Here is a 28,000-nt window from a genome sequence, read left to right as displayed (position 1 = left end):
TGTCGTGGACACCAGTGACCCTGACAGCGCCTGGGAACAGGGGCCACATAGAGGACAGAGTGCACAGACACCTGGTGGACCTGGTCTCCTGGGCTCGGCGCCCGGACATGGACAGGGGCCCTGCTTGCTGCCCAGTGCGGCGCTGCTTGGGGGTCCCGGCAGGTGTTGTGCCACAGAGCTGTGCCAGGAGCCAGGCTGAGATGCGTCAGGGGCTGGGCCCAGCCCCCAGGCAGAAACAGGAGGAAGCCTGGGAGCTGTTGGCCTCGGGCCCGGGGACAATCCTGTGCCTGTGTCCCTCCGCTTCCAGAGACACACGAGATGCGGCTCGCTCGCTCTCACTCCCCTGCATCCCGCACCGCAACGGTTTGCTGTCTGCCATCCTCCTGGGTGGCAGGGCCAGGGCTGCAGCCCCGGGGTCACAGTCCTCACGCCAGACTGAGGGGCGGACACGGGCACCGCTGGGCACCATGACAGGTCCTTCCCTTGTTCCCACCTCCTGGCCGGGCGTGAAGGTGAACCGCCCTGGGCCCTGACCTCAGCTTCCTGTTGGGACCAGGCTGGTGGCTGCTAATCCCAATCAGTGGTGATCATGTGATTTTTCTTCTACCCCAAGGGAAGTGTCTTCTAGAGGGTTCTGCCTTGGACATTGGTAATTGAGCTTGCAGGCCTCGCCCTGCCCCACTCCCTCACCCCTGCACCCCACAGCGTCACTGCGCCCGGCCTAGAGTGAATGGATCATAGCATCTGGTCTCATGACAAATAAACCCACATGAATCTGCCCTGTAGTCACAGCTGTGGCTAATGCCCAGGAGGCCTCTGCAGCTGCCATGGTTCAGCCAAGTGACACCGGGACACCGGCCTGGCCACGGGAGCTCTGCAGGCAACTCAGCACAGTGGTCAGGACTGGCACTGCTGTAGGTGGGGTGTCAACGTGTCCTCAGCTGCTCTGGGGATCGGCTGTGCCTGGGTCCCTTCAGACAGTCCAGGAGCCAGGTGGACTGGACACAGCAGCCTAGCGCAGGCCTGGGCTGTTCCTGCCCTGGGCATCACCTGAGGGGCTTGTCAGGGGCTGTGCTTGAGGCGTGACCTGTGACTGACGAGGTCTGGTGAGGCCTTAGGGTCACACCGTGGCCCCTGGCAGGGCCTGGGCGGATGGGCCAGGGCAGGAGCATGCCAGGTGAAGAGAAGGTGGCCCACCCCGGTGTTCAGGAAGCAGCTGTGGGGGCAGGGCTGTTCCCTGGAAGGTTCCAGCCTGAGGCAGAGCTGGGTGGCTCTTTGGCCCGCAGGAGCCTGAAGACAGACATGGGCGTGCCACCTTGGCTTTTATTGAGGTGGAATCTGAGCTTCCGGCCTCTGGGGAGCCCCGCTCTGTGCTCAGCCTTGCCACCAGGTCCGAGTGGCCAATGGGGCTGCAAGGGCAAGCCCTGACCTGGTCTCTGGCCTTCCCGAAGGGCTGCCTCTGCCTCCCCTGTAATCTTCTCGAGGTGGGCCCACACGGCAGCACAGGGTCGGGCACCTCTGGCGGCTCCTGGTGGGGCCAGACCTTCCTCTAAAGGCTTGTCCACCCTGGGGCCTTTCTGTTCCCCCTGGTCAAGCTGGGAGACCCAGCCCTGGCACATGGCGCCTACGGCCTCTCCGGGGCCCCTGAGCGGGTTCTCTTGCACAAGGGACATGTGGACTCTTCTGAGGTCCCCCAGGACCGCTTGGGCCTGAGTCCTAAGCCTTCAGGGGGACCGGGCTGGGAGGGGACATCCTTGGCTTGGTCCATGCTGGAACTGGAAGCTGAGGAAAGGGAGGCGAGTTACTGAGGAGCCGTGACAGCCCCATCCTGTGACAGCCCCAGATGCACCCCAGTGTCTCAGTAGTGGAGTGGGAGCAGTTAGGGGGAGGGGAGGAGGGGGGAAGAGGGCGCTCTAGTGGAAAGGACCCTCTAACCTGAACCCCTCTTCTACGGAGGGGGAAACCAAGACAGGGGAATGGCCAAGTCCCTCACGGACCCTGGAGCCGGGCCGGGACCCAGGAGGGACCCTCGGAGGCCCTCAGCCAACCCTTCCCGGGCTTCTCACCTGGGTTCCCCAGGCTCTCCCCGGGCACTGGAGCTTCCAGAAGGGCTGAGTGGTGACTATTCCCTGGGCCCACCGCCCCGGGTGGCCGGGCCAGAGGCCAGGCCGCAGCCTCGGGCTGTGGGAAGCCCCCCTCGGCCATGAGCCGGCCCAGCCAGTGGCTCTCGCACTGTCCCGCGGGCCTCACGGGGCCCGGCAGGTAGAGGGCCAGGCCCCGGAGATGGCGCAGCCGGAAGTTCTTGGGTTTGTTTCCCTGGGCACTGGGGCACTGCTGCTGGGCCCCCAGCCCCCCCTCATAGATGTTGGGTGGCGTGTCAGGGTGGCTGGGGTGTCCTTGGGCCCAGCTCACTGCATCTGTGAACGGGAGAGCAGGAGGGGCAGGCTGGTGGGAGTGGCACAGCCTTTGCCCCCCCCCTCCCGCCTCCCCACCCTCCCATCTTCTCCATCTTGGACTCCTCTCCCAGCCTGTGGGGAGTCTGACACCCAAGCATTTCCTGCCAGTGCCTGTGGTCAGGGCCACAACAGCCACACCCCTTCCTGAGCCCCCTCAGCTGTGACTTTGGGCCCACTAGAGCAGGGACCCCCTCCTCCCCGCAGCCGGCACCTTCTCCTATGCGCAGCTCAGAGAACGCACAGACCAAGGCGTCCATGGAGGCCAGTGTGGTGGGGAGGAGCAGGTGGGCCTCTGCTGCTGGCCCCGCTCTGTCTGGGCGGCTCTGCCGGCTCCCGGCAACCGGCTCTGTGACGTCACAGGGGCTGCTTCCTCACCTGCCTGGCCCTATATTTGGGGAAGGATGATGCCAAGGCTGAGAGGGGGACAGAGCCCCCAGGAGAGGTCTCTGGGCCCTGCCCCTGGCGCTCCCCCATCTGTGAAACATGAAGGTTTGGCGTCCAAGCTTAGAGAGTCTTGGGTGGGTACATGCCAAGAACATGGTTCTGGGTGACTTAAATCGTTCGGGGTGGTACTTCAAGCACACTGGGGAACAGCTGGAGACTGCAAGTTCCACTAGTGGGAAAGTAAAATGGTGCTGCTGGGGCTGAAGCAATAGCACAGCGGGACAGCGGGGAGGGCGTTTGCCTTGCACAGGGCCAACCCAGGTTTGATTCCCAGCATTCCATATGGTCCCCCGAGCACCGCCAGGAGTAATTCCTGAGTGCAGAGCTAGGAGTAGCCCCTGAGCATCACTGGGTGTGACCCAAAAAGGAAAAAAAAAATGGTGCTACCACGTTTGGAAATGTTTTAAGTTAAATATTCAAGGTCCTACTCTGATATAGGAGGCCCAGGTTCAACTGCACGGACGCCCAAGCTCTGGAGGGACTTGCCAGCAGCCGAAGCTAAACATTTCACCATTCACAGATCTTCAGTAGAGGAAAAAATTCCACCCAAAATATTTCAGCTAACAAAGTTAATGAAAGTTGATGTATGATCACACAAAAACTTCATTTCTATATATTATCAAAGAAGAATCAAACAAATTTGCTCAAGAAGGTGTACAATAAATAGAACATTGCTGGGGCTGGAGCGATAGCACAGCGGGTAGGGCGTTTGCCTTGCACTTGGCCGACCTGGGTTTGATTCCCAGCATCCCATATGGTCCCCTGAGCACCGCCAGGGATGGTTCCTGAGTGCAGAGCCAGGAGTAACCCCTGTGCATCGCCGGGTGTGACCCAAGAAAAAAAAAAAAAAGAACATTGCTAAAATTAAGGAAGACTTAATGGACCTAGGTTGAGGATGTTCTTGTTAAAAGTGTGATCTCCAACTTATTGCAATCCTCTTCTAAACAGGATTTGGGCAGGATTTGAGTATTTGGGCAGAAATCCTAAAATTCATGTAGAATTACATGTAAGAGCAAATAACCAAAACAATGTTGAAAAAGTTTGAAGACATTTTATGATCTCAAGATTTACAACAAAAATATTGCCACTTTAAAACAGCACGGAATTGCCCCGTGCCTATCACTCCAGCCCCACAACCCAGTTTTAAAATGGAGAAAGCACTGGAATAGATATTTCAAAGTTCCACAAATGGCTAGCAAGCAAACGGGAAGTTGTTCATCATTAGTCATCAGGGAAAGACAAAAACAAAATGATGTGTTAATGATGATGTAAAGAAATTGGAACCTGGGGCTGGAGCGATAGCACAGCGGGTAGGGCGTTTGTCTTGCACTTGGCCGACCCGGGTTCAATTCCCAGCATCCCATATGGTCCCCTGAGCACCGCCAGGAGTAATTCCTAAGTTGCATGAGTCAGGAGGAACATTGCCGAGTGTGACCCAAAAAGCAAAAAAATAAAAAATTAGAACCTTTGTCAATTGCTGGTGTGGATGTGAAATGATGTGGCCATTAGGAAAAAAGTTAAGCAGAATTACTATATAACTGCAATTCCACTCCAAAGAATTTTAAAGTGGTATTCAAATTCGGACAGAAATGTTCATAGCGGCATTATTCATGTAGCAAATAATAAATGATAATAATAATAAAACCTTGGGATTAGAGAAACAGTCCCTGCTTTGCGTGAGGGAGGCCCAGGTTCATCTCCAGTACTGCATGTTCCTCTAGCACTGTTGGGAATAATCCCTGAGCACTGAGCCAGGAGTATTTCCTGGGCATCGCAAGGTATGACTCAAAAACAAGATTAAAAAATGAATTACCTATTAATATGTGTCACCAAGTGAATAAACCTCAAAGATGTTAGTGAATGAAGTCAGTTGCAAGAGACCACATGTATGAGTCCATTTCCAGGAAATATCTGTAATAAGGCCACACAGGCAGAAAGCAGGTTAGAGATGAACAGGAGCTGAAAAGTGACTGCTTAATTAAGATATTTCCTCCAGAGGCGATCAAAAGCACTAAAAAGGCACTAGAGCTGAACGGTACTGTGAATGAAGCGCTTAGGGCACATTCAGGCTCCGGAGCCGTAGCGCACCCGGGAGGGCGCTTGCCTTGCACGCAGCCTAGCAGAGTTCAATGCCCGGCATCCCATATAATCTTCCGAGCACGGTGAATAGTTTCTGAGTGCAGAGCCAGAAGTAAGCCCTGAGCACCGCCCAAAACCCCGGGCGGGGGGGGTGGGGTGGGGACTGAATTTGCCCCGTCCTGCTCCGCTCCGCCCGGTACACGCGGGCCCTGCCTCCATATACACCGCCCAACGGAAGAGGCGGCTGTTGCCAGGACAACCGCCGGACTCTGCGGCCCGGATGAGTTTCTAGCAGTAGGTTGGGCCCAGGCCGGGTGCGCGGGTACACGTGTGTTCTTGTTTTGTTTTTCTTTGGGGCCACAGCGGGCGATGCTCGGGGCTGACTCTGGGCTCTGCACTCGGGGATCACTCCTGGCGGTGCTCGGGGGCCCACTACGGGATGCCGGAGAGCGGACCCGGGTGGACCTCGGGCAAGGCCAGCGCCCTCCCCGCTGTGTCGCTCCGGCGCCCGGACCCCCCAGCACATGCTTTCCTACCCGCCAGGCGCGCGCCGCTGCCCGCCCCCATCGGAGCGCGGCCGGCGGGGACCTAGTGCGCGTGCGCGCGCGCCCGCCCCGCGCCTCGCTGTTGTTTGGCCCTCGGCGCGCGCCGTCGCGGCCCCGTGCGTTGCCATGGAGCCCCGCGAGCGCTGCGGGCGGGCCGAGACTCGGGGCCGCGGGGACCCTTGCGCCATGTCTTTCCGCGATCTCCGCAGTAAGGCGGCCCCGACCCCGGACCCGCGGCTCCTCCCGACCCTCGGGGCGCGTCTGGGCGGCGCCGGGCCGCCCTCTCAGGCCGTCGGGGCCCCGGACGCGCCCCGCGGGCCCGAGCGACCCGAGGGCGCGACCCCACGGCCTACCCGGGGCGCGTTCCATGGCGCCCCGCGGCCTCAGAGGCGCGTCTCGCCGTCCGCGGCCACCCCCGGGCGGGGGGCGTTGGGCAGCCCCGCGGCGACCCCTCGCCGCCGCCCGTCTGGGCTGGCCCCTGAGGCGCTGCGCCGGGCGGGGGCCCCCCAGCCGCGGGGCCCAGGAGCTGACACGAGTGTTTTTAGGCCGCTGATGGTGTGCTGGGGCGGGGGCAGGGGCGTCCCGAGTGATGGCCAGGGGGCCCGGGGGCTTCTCTGACGGTCCTGGGCCTCGGGGACGGTCCGCCGAGGGGAGCGCGGGGATGCGGGTCCCACACGCCTCAGGCCGGTGTGGTGCGCTCGCGCGCGCCCTCTCCCCCTCGCCCTCCTCCCTCCCCCCTCTGTCCTCGCCCTCGCACCCTCGCTCACGCTCTCGCTTCCCTTTTTTGTTTGTTTTTGCTTTTGGGGTCACCCGGCGATGCACAGGGGTCACTCCTGGCTCTGCACTCAGGAATCACCCCTGGCGGTGCTCGGGGGACCCTATGGGATGCTGGGGATCAAACCCGGTGCCCACCTGATGGCATTTTTCAAAAACTACGTATTCCTTTCGTTTCTCTGCCTTTCCTTAGAGAGTTGGTAACTGGTCCCCGAAACTGCGGGTGGGTCGGGGGTTAGGACTAGCAAAGCCTTGGCTAATGAGGAGTTGGCGGACAAGCAACTAAATTGTTTTTCTCCTTGGACAGACTTTACGGAGATGATGAGAGCCTTGGGATATCCTCGACATATTTCTATGGAAAACTTTCGTACACCGAATTTTGGGCTTGTCTCTGAAGTGCTGCTCTGGCTTGTCAGAAGGTTAGAGTTGCGTTATTCTGTGGTCTAAGCGCCAGTGCTGGGTTTTGTTCATTGGGCGCGTAAGCACAGGCTGCTGGAAGCCCGGGCACACTTGCAGGTGGAGGTTGGTAGACTCTGCGGGGACCTGTTAAATGTTGGGCACAGGGAGCCCCGCAGGAGCTGGCGGCCCCTTCCTCCTCTGCTCGCTGCAGCCCCCCATGCAGCGTTTCCCAGCCGGGGCCAGATCACCCTGTGGACGGCCATGGTGAAAGTCACGAAAGTGGGGGCCACAGCACAAGACTAGGGAACCAACTGGTAGGACAGGGGAGCCACAGGAAGGAAACCGGACCAGAAAGGGACACGGCTCACAAGCACTTGTGAAACGCTGCTCTGATCATTGGCTGAGAGTGAGCCCGTGGGCCTTTGTGTGTGAACGCTGGCGTGCCTCAGGGTTGGCTGACTTTTAAGAACCAGAAAGTAAATATTTTAGGTGTGCAGCCTAAGAAATATATCTGTTGCATATTTTTCCTTGTGTTTTGAATGTACGTTGTATTTCTTAAAAAATTTTTTTTAAACTTCCCGTACCTGGGAGACCACGTGCTGGGAATTTGGTTCAGCCACTGCAAGGACCTTAACCCTTGTACTCTCTGTCTTCCCCTTTATTCATTATTATTATTATTATTATTATTAGTAGTAGTAGTAGTAGTAGTAGTAGTAGTAGTAGTAGTAGTATTGTTTTGGGGCCATACCCAGCTATGCTCAGGGATCGCTCCTGGTGAGCTTGAGAGAGCACCTGGGGTGCCAGCCATTGAACCTCAGTCATGTGCAAGGCAAGTGCCGTACCTGCTATACTGTCTCTCCAAGACACAGACGCTATTTTTAAATAACCCTATACACACACACACACACACACGCACACAGAGTACTTTTAAATAACCCTTTAAAAAATGTAAGAAGTCCTTTTAACGCAAACTGTACAGAGGCCAAGGGCTGTGGAATGCTGACCCCTGGTGGTCATCAGTAACTTTGCTGTTTCTCAGTACTGTGGGTTCTGGGTGAAGGGCTTCCGGCCCTGAGCCCCCTGAGCCCTCGGCCCTCTGCATGCCACATGCCCTCCAGCCCACGGAGCTCTCTCTCCGGGATGCTTTGATTTTGTGTTGACGTGTGAAGTCCTTCCTAACTTGAGCGAGATGGGGCAGCTCCTCTGTTCTCTCAGTTGCTGCCTTTGCCTGCTGGGCTTGGTGTGGTCACCGTGTCTTCTCTCTCCATGACAGGTATGAACCACAGACTGATATCCCTTCTGATGTTGAGACGGAACAAGACCGGGTTTTCTTCATTAAGGCAGTTGCTCAGTTTATGGTTAGTTCATGGCTATTTAAAGAAGTTGTAAAGTTGAACGACTTAGCAAGACTGAGTCCTAATTAGCTTTACGTTGACAAATTGGGTTTGCATTCTAAAACTGTTCCACAACCAGGTTCCTCATATTGCAAGTGAACCATTTTATCAGCAAAGCTCTTTTTTTAGTGGGGAGGTGCACACTTTTGGCTCTATTCAGGGGCCAGTCCTGGAGGTGCTCAGGGGACCGTATGTGATAGTGCGGATCAAACCAGGGTTAGTGGCATGTGCCTTAACCCCAGAACTGTCTCTCTGACCCCTCTAAAACTTTTTTCGCTTGCCAGGCTCTCTGAGAGGGATGGAAGAATTGAACCCAGGTTGACCACGTGCAAGGCAAACGCCCTACCCGCTGTGCTATCGCTCCAGTCCAAATAATTAACATTATTTGTTAATTATTTTATTTACTTATTTAAAAATTGTTAGTGTATTTCATGGCTCAAAACTTTTGGGGCAGCCACAGCAGGGAGGCTGACCCAGGTTTGATCCCCAGTGTCCCATATGGTCCCCCAATCACTTCCAGGAGTAATTCCTGAAGGCAGAGCCAGGATTAATCCTTGAGAATTGCCGGGTGTGACCTAAAAAGCAAAAAAGTAAACTTGTGGGGGCAGGCCCACAGCCTCATCTGTACCCAGGCTTTATTTTTGACTCTCTGCTCAGAACTCTCTATTTACTTATTTATTTATTTAGAATTCTCTCTTTAAAGGTACTTAGAGGACCATATGTTGTTGGGAATTGAACCCAGGACAGCTGCATGCTAGGCAAGCACTTTAAACCCTGTACTATCTCTCTGGCTTCTCAAAACACTTTTTTAAGGCATTAAAGAGAGAGTACAGTGGGTAGAGGGCTTGCCTTGCATGCAGCTGTCCTGGTGCTGTCCCTTGCAGCCCTGGTCCCCGACCTCTGCCAGGAGTAATCCCTAAACACATCTGGGTGTGGCCCAGAAAAAAATAAGGGCATGGAGGACGGTATGCTGGGCGTGCAAAGGGTCAAGGGCTGGTCCCCAAAGTATTATCAGGCATGGCTCAAGATGAAGTTTAAGAAAAACCATCAGAACATTCAAGGGAACAAATCCTCATCTAATAACTGATTTCAGAAATTAAATTTGAGGCTCAGCATTCAAAATTAAATTTACACTGGATCTCAAAGTTCAGTTAAAATAATTAGAATAATCTGGTGGACAGCCCTTGACCCAGAGCTGACAGTACTGAGAAATAGCAAAGTTACCTGTCATTTTGGTGTCTGAATCACTTGAAAACACTTGAAAGTTTGATATGTTGTTGTTGTGGAGCAGGCTGTGTTGTAGTCCACAGTGGCAGTGCTTGGTGGCTGGTCTTGCAGTAATGTTTCAGGGAACATTTGGTGCCAGGTAACGAACCTAGGGCTCCCACATGCAAAGGATACACTCCGGGTCTTGAGCATCTCCTCAGCCTGCAAGTTTGTAAGTTGTTTTGTTTTGGGACCATACTCGGCAATGCTCAGGGGTTACTCCTGCCTCTGCACTCATTACTCCTAGTGATGCTTGGGGGACCATATGGAATGCTGGAGATCGAATCCGGGTCAGCCATGTGCAAGGTGAACACCTTACCCGCTGTACTATTGCTGCGGTCCCATAGTCTGAAAGTTTGGTTCTTCATATGGTCAGGTTATATTCCAATTGTCAGCAGGGCATTTTAAAATTACTTACATGGTTTAGATTTGACATGCTGAGGGCTTTAAAAAAATATAAATGTATTTTGTTTTGGAAACAGGCCACCAAGGCACATATCAAACTCAATACTAAGAAACTTTATCAAGCTGATGGCTACGCAGTGAAAGAGCTTCTGAAAGTCACCTCTGTCCTTTACAATGCCATGAAGAGCAAAGGGGTACAGGGCTCTGAACTAGGAGAGGAAGACATCAGCAAATTCAAGTTTGATCTGGGCTCAAAGGTAAGGACAAGTGAAGGCTTGTGGCGACAGACAGCAAGTTGCTTTCTTTTTCTTTCCCTTTTTGGGCCTCATCCAGTTATGCTCAGGGTTTATTCCTGGCTTTGGCTCAGGGATCATTCCTGGCGAAGCTTGAGGGACCGTATATGGGGCCAGGGATCAAACTCGGGTCGGCCCTGTACAAGGCAGAGCTCCGTTCCAGTCCCAGACGGTTTCTCTGACGGCTGTGAAGTGGGATGTGTCGGGTATGGTCTCTGTTGGGCTTGACTGCGGCCGGTCCTTTTGAGCTCCTCTGCAGTTGGCTGCAAACAGCTGTCTGCAGCCCAGGTGAGGCTCTTTATGAAAGCAGGCTCTTCTCTGGGAGCCTTCAGCTGGCTCTTCCAGGCCCAGATGGGGGGATTTTGACTGTAAACCAACAGCTGAAGGCTCTGTGGTCAGTTGTTGTGGACGTGGTGGGAGCAGGAGGGAAGGAGCAAGTGTCTCCCTGTGAGGAAAAGGCAGGGGCCGGGTGGCGAGAGCTGGGGTGGGCTGCAGGGACCTTTGGGGCAGGGATGTGGGGCACAGATGGAAGGCATTTATGCAGACCAAGTCTTGACTCAAAATGGGACGTTTTGAGCAGGGAAGGGCTTGAGTTGATTCTGAGTGCAGGCTTGGGGTCAGACCATAGGAGGCGACAGAGCACAGTGAGAAGGCAGCGGCTGGGTGGATGGTCAGCCTGTTGGCCTGTCTGGTTGAGTCGCCAACGGAAGTAGCACACCAAACTGAAGTCTTCGGTTGCTTACTGAAATGTGCAAGCCATAGGCTCGGACCAGAGGAAAGGGACGCAGCCCACACTGCATGCACCAGAGGATAGCCAAGCCTGTGCTCTTCTCACTGCTGATGGAGCCCAGAACAAAAGCTCCAGTGGGTTTCTGCATCCTGCACTGAGGGTGTGAGGAGGGGATAGATGGCCGGTGCTGAGTCAGGGGAGAAGAGCCTGTCTGCAGGAGGCCACAGCACAGGGCCCCGAGCCTCAGGGACTGACCTGGGGTGAGATCAGATCAGAGGACCGGCCAGAGGGCCTGTTGCATCAGAGACTGCAGGGCTGGGGAGGCAGTATTCCGCGCACAGCCTGCGGGTCAGCCATGCTTTCGTGATCACTTGTGGTCAGTCTAGAAAAATCCCACATTTAAATTGAGAGCTGAACTCTGAGTGGGAGGAAGTGGTTAGAGGTTAGAATGTGTTTGGGACGTGGACTGGTGCAGGGAAGCCCGCCCGCAGCTCTGTCCTGCAGCTGAGCTCTAAAGAGGGGCTGCTGTGCCATGGGGCTCCACCGTTTGGGACCCCGGCCACATGGGACTAGCCCCGCCAGGGACAGCCATTCCCGTTACTGAGTTAAAAACAGCCTAATATGGAGCATTCTGTGGATGCTGTGTTAGATGGCAGCGCGCCTCAGTTTTTGCTGAGCCTGGAGGGAGGTAGTTGCCAGTCACTGAAACGGAGAATGTGAGAGAAGCAGATTTGGTGGAAGCAAGAAGTTGTTGGCTTTGGGTTCTGGTAAATCTTGGACATCGCAAGCACAGGTCTGGATCTTGCGGTGGGGTGGTGTGCTCCAGGCTTGGTCACATGGAGCAAAGCCATGATTCTAGAAGGGGGGTGTATGAAAGATAGGTCACATGTGTGCGCACCGTGCCTGCTGGGTGCTGACGAGGGGGCGGCGGGTGCAGGGTGAGCTTGCCGCCGGACACAGGAGAGGCTCGGCTGGGGGCTCGCACTCCTGGAGGACCAGGCCACGCAGCAGTCCGGCTGGGAGGGAGGGGCGCTGCCGCTGTTGGCGCAAACTAAGAGAAGGACTAGTTGATAGGGGAGCCGGAGGGCGAGCGGGCAGGGACACGTTTGGGCTCCTGGGGCACATTCAAGGAGTGGGGCTGGTGTGTGGGACATGAAAAGCCCGTGCCCAGAGCTGGACCCGGGGCTGTCATCCTTGTTCGAGTAACAGCTGCCGGCCTGTGAGGGTTTGCCCTCCTGCACCTCCTGCATCAGTTGATGGTTGGTGAGGCGTGGGTTTCCAGAGAGACCCCGGTGTTCTGGAATCAGTCTAGCTTGTGACCAATCACAAGCTAGATTGTGATTAAGATTGTGATAAGATTTCTACCACATGGCCCTTCTGCAGGGTGTCAGTGTGTGTCCTGGGGGAAACATTCTTAGGATCCTGTCCTTCGCGAAGTAGGAATTGATAATAACTGGTTATTGAAGCTGTCCTGAATATCTCTTCAAAGCCTGTCACCAAGGTCCAGGGCAGGTAACTCTGCTTCTCGTTCCTGAGGCCTGGGCTGTGGTTCCTAGCACACAGTCCTACCCCTCACCCCCGCCCCCAAGTAAGTAAAGCCTGTCATTGATATTTCCGGTTTTGATGTTTTTCCTTCCAGATTGCAGATTTGAAAGCAGCTCGGCAGCTGGCTTCTGAAATCACGTCCAAAGGAGCCTCTCTGTACGACCTCCTGGGCAAGGAGGTTGAGCTGAGGGTGAGCAGCATGCAGCGGTGTCTCCTCAGCCGAGAGAGCGATGGGGGCTGCCATTCTGCTCTGCCAGGCACGGATCTGATTTCAGTACCTTTGGCTCTGGTTCAGGAATGGCACACCTGGGTCTGGCTGCAACTTTCCTCCTTGTGCCTATGGCTGACTTGCTCGTGTTTTCCTGGTAACTCCATCCCAGCATTCCTAAAAGAATGCTCTTCTGCGCGAAGGTTCCCAAATCTCTGTCAAAAGCCTGTCACGGAGGCCCAGTGCCTGTCTGAGTGCCCTGTGGGATCCCTTGGGGTTGTTTTGAATGAATGATGCCTGACTTCATTCTGTGTCACTTGTGTGGGATGTGGCTTGGTTGTCCGAGTGTCAATGCACAGCACAGCCTGGGAACCACTCATCTGAGCAGCTTTTAGCAAGCAGGTGAAGTTTCAGTCACAGTTGAAAGGGATTATCGGGGGCTGGAGCAATAGCACAGCAGGTAGGGTGTTTGCCTTGCACAAGGCCAACCCGGGTTCAATTCCCGGCATCCCATATGGTCCCCCAAGCACCGCCAGGAGTAATTCCTGAGTGCAAAGCCAGGAGTAACCACTGAGAATTGCTGGGTGTGACCCAAAAAAAAAGCAAAAAAAAAAAAGAAAGGGATTATCATTTTTGTTCTTTTCCCAAACATTTTTTTTCAAGGGGTTGAGGGGATTTGGTCCATATCTGATGTTGCTTGGGGCTCTTTCTGTTATTATTATTATTACTTTTGCTTTCTGGGTCACATCCGGCAGTGCTCAGGGGACCATATGGGATGCTGAGAATCGAACCCTGGTTGGCTGCGTGCAAGGCAAATGCCCTACCCGCTGTGCTGTGGCTCCAGCCCCGTTGGGGCTCTTTCTGACTTTATTCAAGTGACCCCTCGCAGTGCTTGGGGGACCATATGTAGTGCCATGGACAGAACTGGGATTGGCAACATGCAAGGCAAGCACCGTATCCTTTGTACTATCTCTCCTGCCCAGAGGTTCTCAAGCTTATTTGGCCTGCTGCTTGCTTTTTAGGAGGAAAAAAAAAAATCACTTAGTACCTCCATGGAAATATACGTTTTGGGTTTGGGGTTTTGTTTTGTTTTTTTGCTTTTTGGGTCATATCTGGCAATGCTCAGGGGTTACTCCTGGCTGTGCATTCAGGAATTACTCCTGGCAATGCTCAGGGGACCATATGGGATGCCAGGGATCAAACCCAGGTCGGCTGCGTGACAGGCAAATACCCTATCCGCTGTACTATTGTTCTGTCTGCAGAAATTGCTTTTAAGCAAACAGAAAGTACCACCACCACCACCACCCCCATCACCCCAACTGAGGCGGCTACTGCCCTGTTGGATGACTGTAGCCCTCCTCAGGGCTCGGGTGGGGTGGCCCACCTGGGAGACGCTGCTCCAGACAGTCACGGAGGAATGTGTGCGCGCACTGAGGAAGGACTGCCAAGGAATCCTGAACTGTGTTTCTAGCTCCTGACGAGCTTTGAGGTCTACCAATGTCTGAGTCTTCTGCCACAGTGGCTCAGAATTTCAGGACTAGAGCCAGGCATCTGGTTTCAGGTCTCTTCAGTGGCGAAGGGAATCAGAATCAGCTGTGCTTGAGAGTTTGGGGGTCCACTGGTTTTGGAAAAAGGAAAGTCTTTTGGGGCTGGAGCAATAGCACAGCGGGTAGGGTGTTTGCCTTGCATGTGGCCAACCCGGGTTCGATTCCCAGCATTCCATATGGTCCCCTGAGCACCCCCAGGAGTAATTCCTGAGTGCAAAGCCAGGAGTAACCCCTGTGCATCGCCAGGTGTGACCCAAAAAGAAAAAAAAAAAGTTTTGTGTAATACTTTTTTTCTCTGGTGTTTGGACTGTCCTGGCTTACTCCTGGCTCTGCTCAGGAATTACTCCTGGTGGGGTTCAGGGCAACATATGCAAACATGTGTAAGGGGGTGAATCTAGCCCAGCTGCATACAATGTGGCCCCCTGCCCATGGTACGAGCTTTGGAGAATGTTTCCAAGTGAAGTGGCTTTAGCACCTTCCATTCCAGCTGGAGCGTTAGCCCGCCCGGTCGCACTGGTCTAGCAGAGTGCTCCCGTGAAGGCAGAGTCCCTCCCACTTTCCTTAGTGCTCTGGGATCAGCTGGAAGGGGGGGGTCTGGGGAAAGAGGTCTTGGGTTCTAGGTCATCAGCCCTGGGAAATGTTGATTGAGAGGTGGCCTATGGCTAGTGTAGCAGGTAAAAAGCATTGCCACCGGCCCCCAGCTAAATGGGTGACTCGCAGGCAGCCTCCAGTCTGCCCTGCTTTTGTTCATAGTGCAGTTGGGCACTTGTCTTCACTGTTCTGAACACGCCCAGAGACATACTGGTCTTACTAAGTGTCATTGGAGCTGTGGCATCATTGTGAAACTTCACCTGGATGCCCCGGGAGCACCTTTAGCGCTGTCCTGTACTGACCCTGACCGGTGTTTGAAGCGTTGCACAGTCGTGAGCTGAGGAGACCTGCGTCCGCTGTTTCTCACTCATTCTGCAAACATTCTTCCACACCACCACCAGCCACAGCCCAGGTTCCGTGCCAGGGGTCCTTGAATAAGTTATAATCTGAGCTCTTGAGGTTTGCCTCTATTACACAGGGGAGAGGCCTTGCCCTGTGGAAGGAAGGCAAGACAAGTTCAAGGAAATGCTCTCGGAACCTCCTAACTCCCTGCAGTAAAATCCCGGAATTTTCCATAACTAACGTGACAGGCACATGCACCCTTTGATAGGTTGAATGGGAAAACTGGAAGGGGCAGCGACTTGTCATCAGCAGCTGCACTGGCAGCAACTGGGAGGGATTTGACCATAAGAAAGGCTGTAGGGCCAGAGTGTTAATACGGGAGGCCAGTCACTTGCCTCACATGTGACAGACCCTCGTTCATGTGGTCCCTGGAGTACCAGCAGGAGTCACTTCTGAGCACAGAAAAAGGAGTAGTCGCTGGGTATACCAAAACCCCCCAGCAAGAAAAACAAAAAAAATTGTGGCACCTGGAAGGCACTGCAGACAGCAAGTTGTGCTGTGTTCTCTTGGCGTCCCCTAAGCAGCAGGCAGGGAGATAAGCAAATTTGGGAGAAAAGACAATGGCTGGCAAGTTAGTTTGGCCCATGTTAGGTCGTGAGGGGTGAGGGTTGAGGCTGGATGTGAAGACTTGGCTGGGAAGGAGCCGGATGCAGCAGGGTGCAGGGCACTGTGGAAGGGTGTCTGCTTCGGAGAGCCACATTGTCAGGAAATTTTATTTTAATTTTTTTTGTTTGGTATTCTATATTTTGGGGCCACACTGGTGATGCTCATGGATTACTCCTGGCTCTGCATTCAGAGGTCACTCCTGGCGGTGCTTGGGGGACCACATGGGGTACTGGGGATTGAACCTAGGTTGACCATGTGCAAGGCAAGCGCCCTATCCACCCTACTATTCCTCTGCCCCCCTCCCCAAACTTTTTTTTTAGCCACACCCAGCGTGCTCAGGATTTACTTTTGGCTCTTTGCTCAGGGATCATTCTAGCTTGAAACTTTTGAGAACCAGTCTCTGAACTATATTTAGATCCAGAAATTGATTTTGAAAAGCCTTTTTGAGAATGTAACTTGATTTTATTGTTTCCCATAGGAACTGAGAACAGAAGCAATTGCTAGACCTCTAGAAATAAACGAGACTGAAAAAGTGATGAGAATTGCAATAAAAGATATTTTGGTAAGATTTCTTTGCTTTTAATGTTCTTATGCCTGGAATTCAAATATCTATTACCTCCTAAGCTTAGTAGCAAAGGAGAGAAATGTTAGTTGATTTGTTCACTGTTACCACAAAACAAAATCAAACAAAGCAAAACAAAATGTTTAAAATGCTGGGGTTCGAAGGGATAGTACAGTAGGTGATCCACTTGCCTTGCACGCGGGTAACCCTGGTTTGATCCCTGATACCTCGTAGGGTCCCCTGAGCACTTCCAGGTGTGACCCCCCAAACAGAAAACAAAAAAAGCACCAGCTCACTACTGCTCACACCCTTTTCTGGTAACCAAGAAATATTTGTTTTATATGTCAAGTAAATCCACTAGGTTTTTATTCATTGTTTTGTTTGAGGGACCATACCTAGTGATGTATTTCCAGCTTCGACTCTGCTCTCCTATGTGCAAAGCATGTATTCCAGCCCTTTGGGCTCTCCCAGGCCCCAAGTCTAGTAGATTTTAAACCCACTGTAATTGAGAGGAACAGTTACCATTCATTTGAGCTGTTTGTTCTGAAAGGAAACAACTTACCTTCCTGTGGGTGTGAACCACATTTCTGTCTGGGGTTTTAAAGCATTGCAGAAGAAGAATGTTAGTGGTGTGGTGGTGATCGTGTTTTGGGGCATACTCAGGTGCTTGGGGGTTGCTCCTGGTGTGCTCGGGAGTTGCAGTGTCAGGAGTTGGACCTGGAGCTTCTGCACACAAGCTTGTGCTCTAGCAGTGGTGTGATTATTTTTACGAAAGCCTTTTGGAAATGGTGATTTACAGCATTCTTACATAAGGGTGTATTTAGATAAAAATGAAACTCCCCTAGCTGAGGCGTATTCCATTGTGTATATGTACCATAGTTTCTTTAGCTAGTCCTCTGTTCTTGGACATTTGGGTAGTTTCCAGATTTTGGTTACTATGAACAGTGCTGCAGTGAACATAGGAGCATAAATATCTTTTTCTGAGTAGAGATTTTGGGTGCTTGGGGTAGATACCCAGAAAGAGATCATGCTGAGTGAACTCAGCCCGAGGGAGAGAGACAGATGCAGAATGATCTCTCCCACATGCGGAATATTAAATCCCATAGTTGGGGGGTCACAAATGCCCTACGTGACAGATCAAAGAACTGGTGCCCAGAACAGCGCTTACCAGGGCAGTGAGGTGGCTTGGGGTATGTGGGGATGGTGGGGACGGGTTGAAGGGGAAACAGACGATGGTGGACAGACACTGGTGGCAGTTCTGGTGTTGAAATGTGTGCATGAAGCCCAACTGTTGACAGTATTGTATAATTATAAGTTGTGGTGGCTAAAATAAAAATTAAGGCCCGCATTCATTGTCAACAGAGGTGGTTGCTTCCAAATACACACTGTCTCAGTCAGCGTTGCAAGCCCTCTAGGGGACTCTCTGTGGCCCCCTCAGCCTGCCGCGACCTGCAGGCAAGGGTCAGCAACTTTCTGGGATGGCTGAAGGTCTCTGGCAGGTGCGGGGTGCGGGGAGATGGGAGGCCTGTGATTTCTGTCCCAGCCATCCCGTCCCCTCTCCTCCCCTCCCCGTGCCTCCTCTGCCCCTGGCCTGAGGGACAGGCCTGCTACTGCCAGGCTCGTCCGAGGGCCGCTTCCTACACCAGTCCAGCCGCTGTGCCACTTGCACTGCCCTCGCTTGTGGTTTTTCTGCTCATTCTAGTCTAATAACGGTTCAGGTGCCGGGGAGAGGAGAGAGGCCGTGAAGTTGGGCTGGGGTTAGTTGTTGTTTTCTTTAGCCCCCTGGTAAATAAACAACCTGTTGGGGTGTGTGTAGATAGTGTCAGATCCTTGTTTGTGAGTAGGAGGCAGCCTGGACACAGAGGATGGAGCCTCGCTCCACTGCGGGAAACACCGTGCTCCCATTATGTTTCCCTGCGGGGAGATGCCTTCCTCTGAGGAAGCGGGAACTAGGATAGTTTGCCGTTCCTTCTGGAGTCAGCACTGAGCGTGATGACGAGGGAGAGGGTGCTCTGCTGTCAGGCTTTGTTTCTTGTGTCATTGCCACGAGGGGCGTTGACAGGCTCCGCTCCTGCCAGTCAGCACATGATCTCGTCCCATTCCCTCTGACATGTAGGCACAGGTGCAGAAGACGAAAGACCTGCTCAATAATGTGGCCTCGGATGAAGCTAACTTAGAAGCCAAAATTGAAAAGAGAAAATTAGAACTAGAGAGAAATCGGAAGCGGCTCCAGACCCTGCAGAGCGTCAGGTAGGTGTGGATCAGAGGCCGGGGCAGGAGTCTGCATGTAGACGCTGCCGGGAGACCGTGGAGGCATCTTTCCTCTCCCTCCTCTTCTCTTCCTCCCTTCCCCCTTCCTTTCATCCTTCCCTTCCTCCCTCCCTCTCCCTTCCTACCTGCCTGGAAAGCATACAACTTAGCCCCATACTATCTCTCCAGCTCCATCTTTATTTGAGTTAGAAAAAGATTACAAAGCTTCGTTTAAAATTATTTAAATAAAGCTTGTTAAAAATTCTTCCCTTAGGGCTGGAGAAATAGCCCAGGGGTTAAGATGCTTGCCTTGGTTGAATCCGCACACTGCAGATAGTGTCAGGAGCACCAGCAGGAATAAACCTGAGCCCTGCAGGTGTGGCCCCAAAACAAACGAAGGAAATACTTCCCTTGACTGGAAATACAGCTGAGTGCTCAAGCACTCGCACTTACAGGGGTGTGATGCCAGGTGTGATCCCCAGCACCACCAGGAACAACCAGGCACTGCCAGATGTGGCCCCCAAACCAGAGCAGAAAAAGCATTTATTTATTTAGGCATGGAAAAGGATGGAAGTCTTTCAGATATTAAGTGCCTGAAGTATTATGAATAATTTTTGCTTATTAAATACTTTCAGGATTATTTCCGTTTTTTCCAAAGAGTACATCTTTTTTATTAAAATAAAATTACGTTTACTTGTGCAGGGAGGAAGAGACAAGGAAAAGTTAATTTTAATTAGTTGTAAGAGTAAGGCTAGTTGGCCACTTTGAGACTCTGAAGCAATTCCTGATGGAATCTGGGACTTGGAGTGCCACGTTGACACTGTGTCAGTGAAATGCTCAGGGCTAACTCCTGGCAGTGCTCAGGACCATGTGGCATGCAGTTGGCTTAGTGCAAAGTGAGTGCCCTACCCACTGTACTATCTCTCCACCCCTGGTTTGGTTGTTCTAGGCCAGCCTTCATGGATGAATATGAGAAGATTGAGGAGGAATTGCAGAAACAGTATGACATTTATCTGGAGAAGTTTCGCAATTTGACTTACCTGGAACAGCAGCTTGAGGACCATCACAGGCTGGAGCAGGAGAGGTTTGAGGTGCGCCCGCTGCCCTGCTGACCTTGCCTGGTGCGGGGGCTGCTTGCGCTCTAGTCGCGTCCCTTCAGGAGGCTTGTGCTGGCGGTCATGTGGAATGGCTGTGATGGGGATGCGGGCCTCAGGCTCCTTCGTGCTGCCACGTTCCCCCTGGGCATTTGCTTACGTGACATAGTTTACTGTCGGGGGTAACATTCACATGGGCTCATTCATCTTGTCAGTATTCTGCCGCCACCACGGCCAGGAAGATCAGCGCACAGGAAAGCACGTTCGGGGCCAGTGAAAGGAGCCTGGAGTTCAGGGCATTCAGAGCATTGGGGAAGTAGTCAAGGGTCAGTGTAATGAAGGGGTTCTGAGAGCCCAGTTTTGTCCTCCCCGTGCGTGAGTTGCTGGGCCCCCAAAGTGTGCACAACAGGCCCGGAGAGGTAGTACAGCTCCGGGTGCCTGTGTTGTATGGGGTGTACTCCAGGTCAGTCTCTGGCACTGCCTCAGATCCTCCGAGCATCACTGCATGTGGCTAGAAAACCCACAAGGAGGTACCATCTCTTGGGTACTCGCCCCAGGCAGAGTGAGCTTCGGGGGACAGAGGGTCAGGGCGGGGATGGGATGCAATTTAGGGGGCCAGTTGCATCACAGGAGCCTCCCTGTGGCTGCAGACGGGCTGTGACAGTTGAGTGTGTAGTGGGCGCTCAAGCTCTGTTCCTGTCTCCCCTTCCTTGGCTTAGATCTTTCCTGGCTCCTCTGAGTGCTAGAGACTGCACTCCGTCAACCCATTCTTCCAAGAAAAGTTGTCAAAGTCTCATTTTCCCCTTTGCACAGGAAGCTGAAAACACACTCCGCTTGATGCAGAACAAGCTAAAGGAAGAGGAGAAGCGGCTACTCAAGAGTGGCAGTAAGGGGCTGGGGCCATAACGCAGTGGGGAGGGCGCTGACCGTGCATGCAGCCGACATGGCTTCAATCCCCAGCATCCCATGTGGTCCCCCGAGCACTGCCAGGAGTAATTCCTGAGTGCAGAGCCAGAAGTAACCCCTGAGCATCACTGAGTATGACCCAAAAAGCCAAAAAATAAGAATAAAAAGAGTGGAAGTAAGGCTGCTTTCTGGAAGGGCCATGCTGGAGTAGACGCCTGTTAGCTGAAAATGTGTCTCTTTTACTTCGTGTTAGGTTCACACCTAGTGATGCTTGGGGGTTTCCAGCTCCCTAAGCCATCTCCCCAACCCGAATACTCAGAGTCCTTAATTGGTTACTTGGGTTAGAGAGAGAATACAGAGGTTAGGACACTTGCCTTGAATGTAGCCATCTTCATTCAGTCCCCAGAACTGCTTATGGGTCTCTTGAACCCCGCCAAGAGTGATCTCTGAGCACAAAGCCAGGAGTAGTTCCTAAATACTGTTGGATGTGGCCCTACCCAGCCCAGCACCCAAATACCCAGTGCAACAGCATGTCATTGCCTTCACTGACTCCTGGAGAAGTGTTCCGGGATCTGCCACATGCTGCAGAAAGGCTGGGAAAGGCGGGTACCTTTGCTGTTTGGGGAGTAATGAGGGATGCCCCCTTGGTGGCCTATTGTGTCCTGCCAGGTAATGATGACTCAGACATCGACATCCAGGAGAACGACGAGTCTGACAGTGAACTGGAAGAGAGGCGGCTGTCCAAGCCACGAACGGCCATGGAGATGCTCATACAAGGTACCCCAGCCCTTGTGTTGCCTGCTCCCTGGGCCCCAGCTGCTCAGGGTGAGTGCTGGGAACCCCCTGTGAGTCCCATCGTGTGTAACCGCCACTGTTATCAGATGTGTCAGATGCAGTTCTGGCCATTAACACTCAGCATGGTCCCAGAAGTAGCTAATTTTTCTTTGACCTGGTATTTCTCACCAAAACCACAGAATAAATCGTTTGTGCCACTGAACTGTCTTCTGCCACTTTGGGGTCCAGTTTCCTCTCATTGTGGTTACAACTCTCTGTCTCTGTCTCTCTCGTGCTCTCGCTCTCCACTCTCTCTCTCTCTCTCTGTCTCTGTGTCTCTGTCTCTGTCTCTCGCTCTCTCTCATTCTCCTCCCTCTCTCTGTCTCTCTCTTTCTCTCTTTGGTTTTTGGGCCATGCTCAGCATTGCTCAGGGCTGATTCCTGGCTCTGTGCTCAGTGATCACTCCTGGCAGTGCTCAACTGGTGTGCAAGGCAAGCTCCATGACCCCTGTGCTATCTCTCCAGCCCCTGCGTGTCCTACAGTGAGAGAGTTAATGCACAAAGGACATATGATATCTCTCAGCTCTTAACAACCTTCTTCTGATTTGTATTTTCTGCTGTAGTGGGTCAAGCTATCAAAAATGTGGCACAATGAACATTACAGTGAAATACATAGTGATTATTTTACAGCCGGTAGGGTGCTTACCTGGCATATGGCCAACCCAGATTCTATCCGTGGCACCACATTTCTACCCCTGAGCACTGCTGGGTGGTCCCCCTCCAAAAAGAACAAAAACGGGCCGGAGCAATAGCACAGCTCGTAGGGCGTTTGCCTTGCACGCGGCTGACCCGGGTTTGATCCCCGGCATCCCATAGGGTCCCCCAAGCACTGCCAGGAGTAATTCCTGAGTGCAAAGCCAGGAGTAACCCCTGAGCATCGCTGGGTGTGACCCAAAAAGCAAAAAAAAAAAACAAAAAAAAAACCCAAAAACTAACCTTTTTTTTTTGCTTTTTGGGTCACACCCGGTGTTGCACAGGGGTTACTCCTAGCTCTGCACTCAGGAATTACTCCTGGCGGTGCTCAGGGGACCCTATGGGATGCTGGGAATTGAACCCGCCGGGTCGGCCTCGGGCAAGGCAAATGCTTTCCCCGCTGTGCTGTTGCTCCAGCCCCAAAACAAAACTTTGTGAAGGAAAGCGGAGCTCCTCATTTTGGCTTGATCTCCTTTTGCTTTTGTTCTTCAGGAAGACCGAGCAAGCGCATCGTGGGCACAATGCAAGGTGGAGACTCAGATGATGATGTGAGTCCTCGGGGTGCCCTGCCCTGTGGAACTTCTGTTCTTTCCGCTCCTGGGCTGGCCTCGGAACTCAGCCTCGCCGCCTGGCCGGCCCCGCTGGGTCTGCTCGGGCCCCGGCTCCTGTCTCTTCTTTTCAAGTGACTGTGCTCGCCCTCCTCTTGGCTTCCTCTCACTCTTGTTTCCATTCTCGCTTTCGAAAGGCGGGAGCAGCGCCGGCTCTCTTAGGTAAACCCAAGGCTTCCAGCTCCAGCAAGAAGGTTGGTTTTCATTTTCACTCCTCCGTTTGTGTGTGTGCATGTGTGCGTGTCTGCTGTGGCCAGCAGAGCTCCTGCCCCCAAGTGCAGGGCACCACATCGCAGTGAACGATGAAATAATGCAATCGCCCCTGCTATGGAGGAGGGTGAGCACCAGGCCAGGAGCCCAGACTGACTGTGGCTGGTGCTCACAAGCCCACCGAGCCTCAGCTGTCTCAGGAGGGCGGTGGCTCTTCCCCGCCTGCGGCGCATGAGAAAGGCTCTTCCCAGAAGGGCCTTGGCGAGGCTGACCATGACACCATGGCAGGATTGAGCCTTGTCACAGGGCTCCCTGATGGCAGCAGACGTGCTGTCCACTCTGGGCTTCCCGGCTGCTCCTCGTCTTGGTGGTGCTGGAGGTCCAAGGCGCCCAGGGGATAGAGAGCCCCGAGCGGTGTGCCCTGTGCTCTGCCCTCCCACCAGGCGCAGAGAAGGCAGGCCTGGGCCTCGGAGAAGGGCTTTGAGTAGAGAGAACCAGCTTGCACCTGCCTCGCCCAGGCTGGGAATGCTCATTTGCACGACCCTCTAGAAAACCTGGGGCACTCTGGGGCGCGTGCCTGCCTCGCTCATGGTTTCTGCGTGTTTTAGTAGCCCTCTGCTTGCAGAATAAGCGCCTTAGCCGCAGCCTAGGCGGGCTCTGGACTGTTTCACAGCTTGTCTGTTGCGTGTCCCCCTGGGGCAGGACTCTGATCCTTCCTGTGTTCACTCATTCACTCCACGACACGGGGCTGCTCAGACCTTCCCCCTGGCAGCTCCTTTCCTCAGATTCCGGCTCGGCCAAGCACTCCTTCGTGCTGTCTTCCGACCCTTCTGCTGCTTTTTGAAATGGGAACTCCAGCATGTCAGCGTGCTGGTGGAGTGACCCAGAGTGACCTCCCTCCTGGTGTGGCGCCCTAGCTACCTAGTCGCCCTCATTCAGGTGACACAGGCGGACGATGCTTTGCTTCACTTATTTTTGGTTTGGTTCTTAGAGCTTACTTCCTGGCGGTGTTTAGGGGACCCTGTGGGGTGCCAGTGATCGAACCCGGTTAGGCTGTGTGCAAGTGCCCTATCCACTGTACTGTCTCTCTGACCTGTAGTCTGCTCCTTAATCTTTTTCTTGTGTCGCTTTTTATCCCTAAGCTGGCAAAGCTAGAAGCAGCTTCCCTCCCTTTCTCCCAGCTGCTGGCCTATGTGCTGGCCCTGGAAGGCTCTGGACCCCAGGGCAGTACTCAGTGTTGGTGACAGCCCAGCCTCAGTGCACAACGCTGTGTGTGAAAATCGCAGTCTGAGGATGTCCTGTTGGAGGGGGTAGGGGTGAGCTTGGTGTTGGGGGCCGGTTGGGCTACATCAGGCGGTGCTCAGGTATGTATGTGGTGCAAGAGTGAACCCAGGTTGTCCACATGCAAGGCCAGTGCAGTACTCGCTGTGCTGTCATCTCTCTGGGCCTGAGGAAGTCTGTCTGCTCCAACAGCAGTAGTGGCTGCTGTCTCAGCTCTCAGACGCTGCGGCCTCACAGCACCTCAGCCAAGCCTCCTTGTTCCACTGGGTTCTTTGTATCCTCACCCAGAGGTGCGTAGATAGGGCTGGGTCTGTGCTCAGGGATCAGCCCTAGCAGAGTTCAGGATCTGTGTGGTGCCCGGGTCAAACCCAGGTTTTCATGTGCACTGCAAGCACCCTACCTGCTGTCTTTCCAGCCCCTCAGCCACGCCTTCTTCATATGGGGTCTGTGAATTCCTGCCCTTCTCTCCACTTACTACGGAAGAGTTAGGTCTGCTGAGCAGGGGTCACTAGCAAGATGGGCCCTCAGTTGGGTTTGCTGTGTTGTTCCCACAGGAAGACTCGGAGGACAGTGAAATGGACATGGAAGATGAAGAAGATGATGACGATGATTTGGAAGATGAGAGCATTGCTCTCACACCAGCTAAGCCCAGTCGAAGGGTCCGGAAACCCGAGCCCCTGGATGAGAGTGACAATGACTTCTGACTTTCCCAAGGGACCTAGGCAGATTTAAACCTCAGATCTGTAGGTAAAAGGGACCCACAGAAGATTAGGAAGGAAGTATTTGTTCACAGAGCCAGCTGGACTCAATGAAGCAATACCTGTTTCCGCTTTAGCATCCTGCGTGTTACTGCACAAAGCTTAAATAAGAACTGAAGCACGCCCCAAAGAACTGGGGGTGCAGGTGGGTGGGAGGACTTTGTTGGGGACTGGGGTCTTCGTAGTGATTCACATCTGCACAGGAAAAACCTGAAGGGGTCTTCCGGCAGCCATGTACTGGTTTGCTCTGAGAGGAGGGTGCAGCGGGACGGACCGCCAGGCAGCCAGCCAGGGTTGCTGGAGTGCAGGCCCACGGCTGGCTGCTGGTCAGGTGCGTTCTGCTGTAACGTGGACTGTGTGTTCGCCTCCGGCTTTAGCCTTTCTGAATCCTATTTCCTTTTACTCCATATGTTTTGCAATACCAAACTTAATGTATTTTATTAACAAATGTCCTAAAAGAAGTTTCGCTACGTTGGATAAAAACCAGCTGGCAGCAGAGGATGGTCGGGAAGGCTCCTTTTCTCTCCAAAGACTGACATCCCGTAGGAAGGAGTATACTGAGGAGAATGTGTCAGTGTGGCTTTGTGTATCTGAGTTTTTAAATTGAAGTCAGAATTTCATTGAGCCAGGAGTCATTGGGATCCCCATGGCAGTGAGAAGTAGTGTGGAGCATACATATGTTTTCTTTATTTCACAAGGACAAAATCAAGAATCCTGAGGTCCCTTACCCCTTAATATATGTAGTTTATATGATAGTTTTATTTTATTAAATAAGTTTTATTGGAAAGTATCATTTTATTTGCACCTATAACATATGATCATCCAAGAAAGTCTCAAGTATGCATCTTTGGCTCCCACACGACAGGGCTTTTCCTCACCTGTACTCCCTTTCTCCATCATCTCCCCAATTGTGATTCTGCCTCCAGTTCCCCCATCCCTCATGGGGTTGCGGGTTTTGCTCAGGGAGCTGTGAGAGACACAAGTGTGGTAACCCACCCTCTCTGCCTCTGCAGGCACTGCATCTTTTTGGGTGTCCGTCATAGCTGTGGTTTACTGCATCCAACTTGCTTTATACTTTGAAAGAACAGGCAAGGTCTTGTTTTCCTTAGGCAGTGCTTTCTTCTAACAAGCAGTAATATGGAAGCCGAGCATGAGTCATGGATGAAACACTCCAGCGCAGAGCAGGTTTGCCAAGGGTGGTCAGCACTTTCAAGTGCTCATCATGTGGCTGTTCTGTTTCCAGTCTGAGGTGATGATTGACAGCCCTCTTCACACACAGGAGTACTTTGGTGAAGGCTCAGAACAGACCCCAGGAAGATTGTGCAGAGAGGTTGATGCAGTTTTCACTCTAATTAAAGCGCCTCAAATGCCTTAGATACATGTATTGACAGAAATACAGAGGGATTTTTTTTTTTTTTTTTGCTTTTTGGGTTATACCCAGCAATGTACAGGGGTTACTCCTGGCTCTGCACTCAGGAATTACCCTTGGCAGTGCTCAGGGGACCGTATGGGATGCTGGGATTCGGACCCGGGTTGGCCGCGTGCAAGGCAAACACCCTACCCACTGTGCTATCGCTCCAGCCCCTGTTTTTGTTTTTTGAATGAATATATATACATATATAGTTGTCTTCTTGGTTATATCCAGTGATGCTCAGGGTTTACTCCTGGCAGTGCTCGGGAGATCATATGGGATGCCAGGGATTGAACGATTGAACGTGGGTCGGTTGTGTGGAACATAAATGCCCTATCTGTTGAACTGTCGTTGTGTCTGCACAAACTGATTTTTAAAAACTGGTTATGTCCATGCCTGGTGGTGCTCATGCGCCGTGTGGCTTTACTTTAATAACTAGGAAAAACTGCTTTTTCAGTGATGAAGAGTTGTACTGAGAAGACAGAAGGGTTGGAAGGTCATAATACTCGGAAGCCAAGGCAGGAGAGAATGTCCAAAGGGTGAAGCCTACAGGTGCTAAATCGTTTGAAGCAGAGCTTCCTCAGAAGGGCATTGAAGTCAGGAAGAGCGTGATCTTAGGGAGAGCTCAGAGATGGGTTGAAGAGGGTTGGATCGGAAAGCACGGTGGGCTGCTTCACAGTGAGTACCGCCAAGTTGGGAGGAAAGTGAGGCCAGCGTACATTCTGGAAGGGCACTTTCTTTTTCCCCCAGAGGAAAATGAAAAAATGAATGAGATCTTTTTAGCGGAAGGGGGAGCTAGCTCATGAGTGAAGGAATGATTAGAGCTACCAGTTGTGTACACTATATGACAGGCTACCCTGCTTAAATCTATACATAGATCATAAGTTGTGTTCATACTCCCATTGGGGTAAGAGGGCTAAGGTTACTTTAATGAGCTTTTGTACCTGTTTTTTTTTAAATCATCATTTTTAGTAAAGGACCCCCTCACCCCAATTCTAAAAGAATCAAGCTGTTTTCAAGCAGCTGCAGTAACACTCAACACATTATAAGGAATATTAAAGGAGCACCCAATAAATAGAATTCCCAATGTCTAGTTTCCAATAATAAAAAAAAATTACCAGGCATAATGAGAAAAATCAGGAGCCAGACCAAGAAATGACCCAAAGATGATGAGATGATGGAGTCACCTGAGTGCATGAGCCAGGAGTAACCCCTGAGCATCGCTGGGTGTGACCCAAAAAGCAAAAATAAAAAATGTTAAGGAGAGGGAAGGAAGACGGTCTCGGAGGCTCAAGGCACCTGCCTTGAAGGAGGGTGGGGAGCACTGAATTCAATTCCAGGTGCCACCCCCACGTGTTGTGTCAGTGCGGTGTTATAACTGTGTGAGCCTTGGTGAGCTCCATGACCAAATGTGCCAGTACTGCTCCTTGAGCACGTGTGTGATCTCCAGCAAACACCACAGCCACGCGCACCCACATACACACACGCACATGCACGCACACACACACACACCTCTTCTCTAGGTTAAACTTTTTTTTTTTTTTAGGTCTTACCCACAGTGCTCAGGGATTAGTCCTGACTGTACTCAGGAAATATTCCTGGTGATGCTCAGGGACCATATGGGATACCAAGGATCAAACCCGGGTGGGCTATGTACAAGGCAAGTACCCTATCTGCTGGGCTATCTCCTGCCCAGGCACGTGACCCATC

General features: G+C 52.8%; 2 protein-coding genes across 3 annotated transcripts; one reads left to right on the top strand and one right to left on the bottom strand.

Annotated features, from left to right (window-relative positions):
* Positions 1-30: 30 nt before the first annotated feature.
* On the bottom strand, positions 31-2,713 carry C4H16orf90 (chromosome 4 C16orf90 homolog). Its single transcript, XM_055136813.1, has 3 exons — positions 2,668-2,713; positions 2,067-2,609; positions 31-1,782 (listed from the first exon to the last, which is right to left on the bottom strand). The coding sequence occupies exons 1-3, from the start codon at positions 2,711-2,713 to the stop codon at positions 1,625-1,627; spliced, it is 747 nt and encodes a 248-aa protein (XP_054992788.1). The 3' UTR covers positions 31-1,624.
* Positions 2,714-5,599: 2,886 nt separating this feature from the next.
* Positions 5,600-25,712, top strand: CLUAP1 (clusterin associated protein 1). 2 transcript variants are annotated; one of them, XM_055136836.1, is made up of 13 exons: positions 5,600-5,732; positions 6,606-6,717; positions 7,971-8,055; positions 9,840-10,019; positions 12,425-12,520; positions 16,163-16,246; positions 18,363-18,496; positions 19,446-19,587; positions 20,404-20,476; positions 21,166-21,273; positions 22,515-22,570; positions 22,768-22,824; positions 24,676-25,712. In XM_055136836.1, exons 1-13 carry the CDS (start codon positions 5,651-5,653, stop codon positions 24,823-24,825), a joined length of 1,359 nt encoding a protein of 452 aa, XP_054992811.1. In that variant the 5' UTR covers positions 5,600-5,650; the 3' UTR covers positions 24,826-25,712. The 2 variants fall into 2 exon arrangements, with proteins under 2 accessions (XP_054992811.1, XP_004604213.2); XM_004604156.2 differs by lacking the exon at positions 22,768-22,824.
* Positions 25,713-28,000: the final 2,288 nt, after the last annotated feature.

The sequence above is a fragment of the Sorex araneus genome, chromosome 4, assembly GCF_027595985.1.
Source record: "Sorex araneus isolate mSorAra2 chromosome 4, mSorAra2.pri, whole genome shotgun sequence".
NCBI lineage: Eukaryota > Metazoa > Chordata > Mammalia > Eulipotyphla > Soricidae > Sorex > Sorex araneus.
Note: the sequence above shows the minus strand (reverse complement) of the source record. Positions and strands in the feature narration are given on the sequence as shown.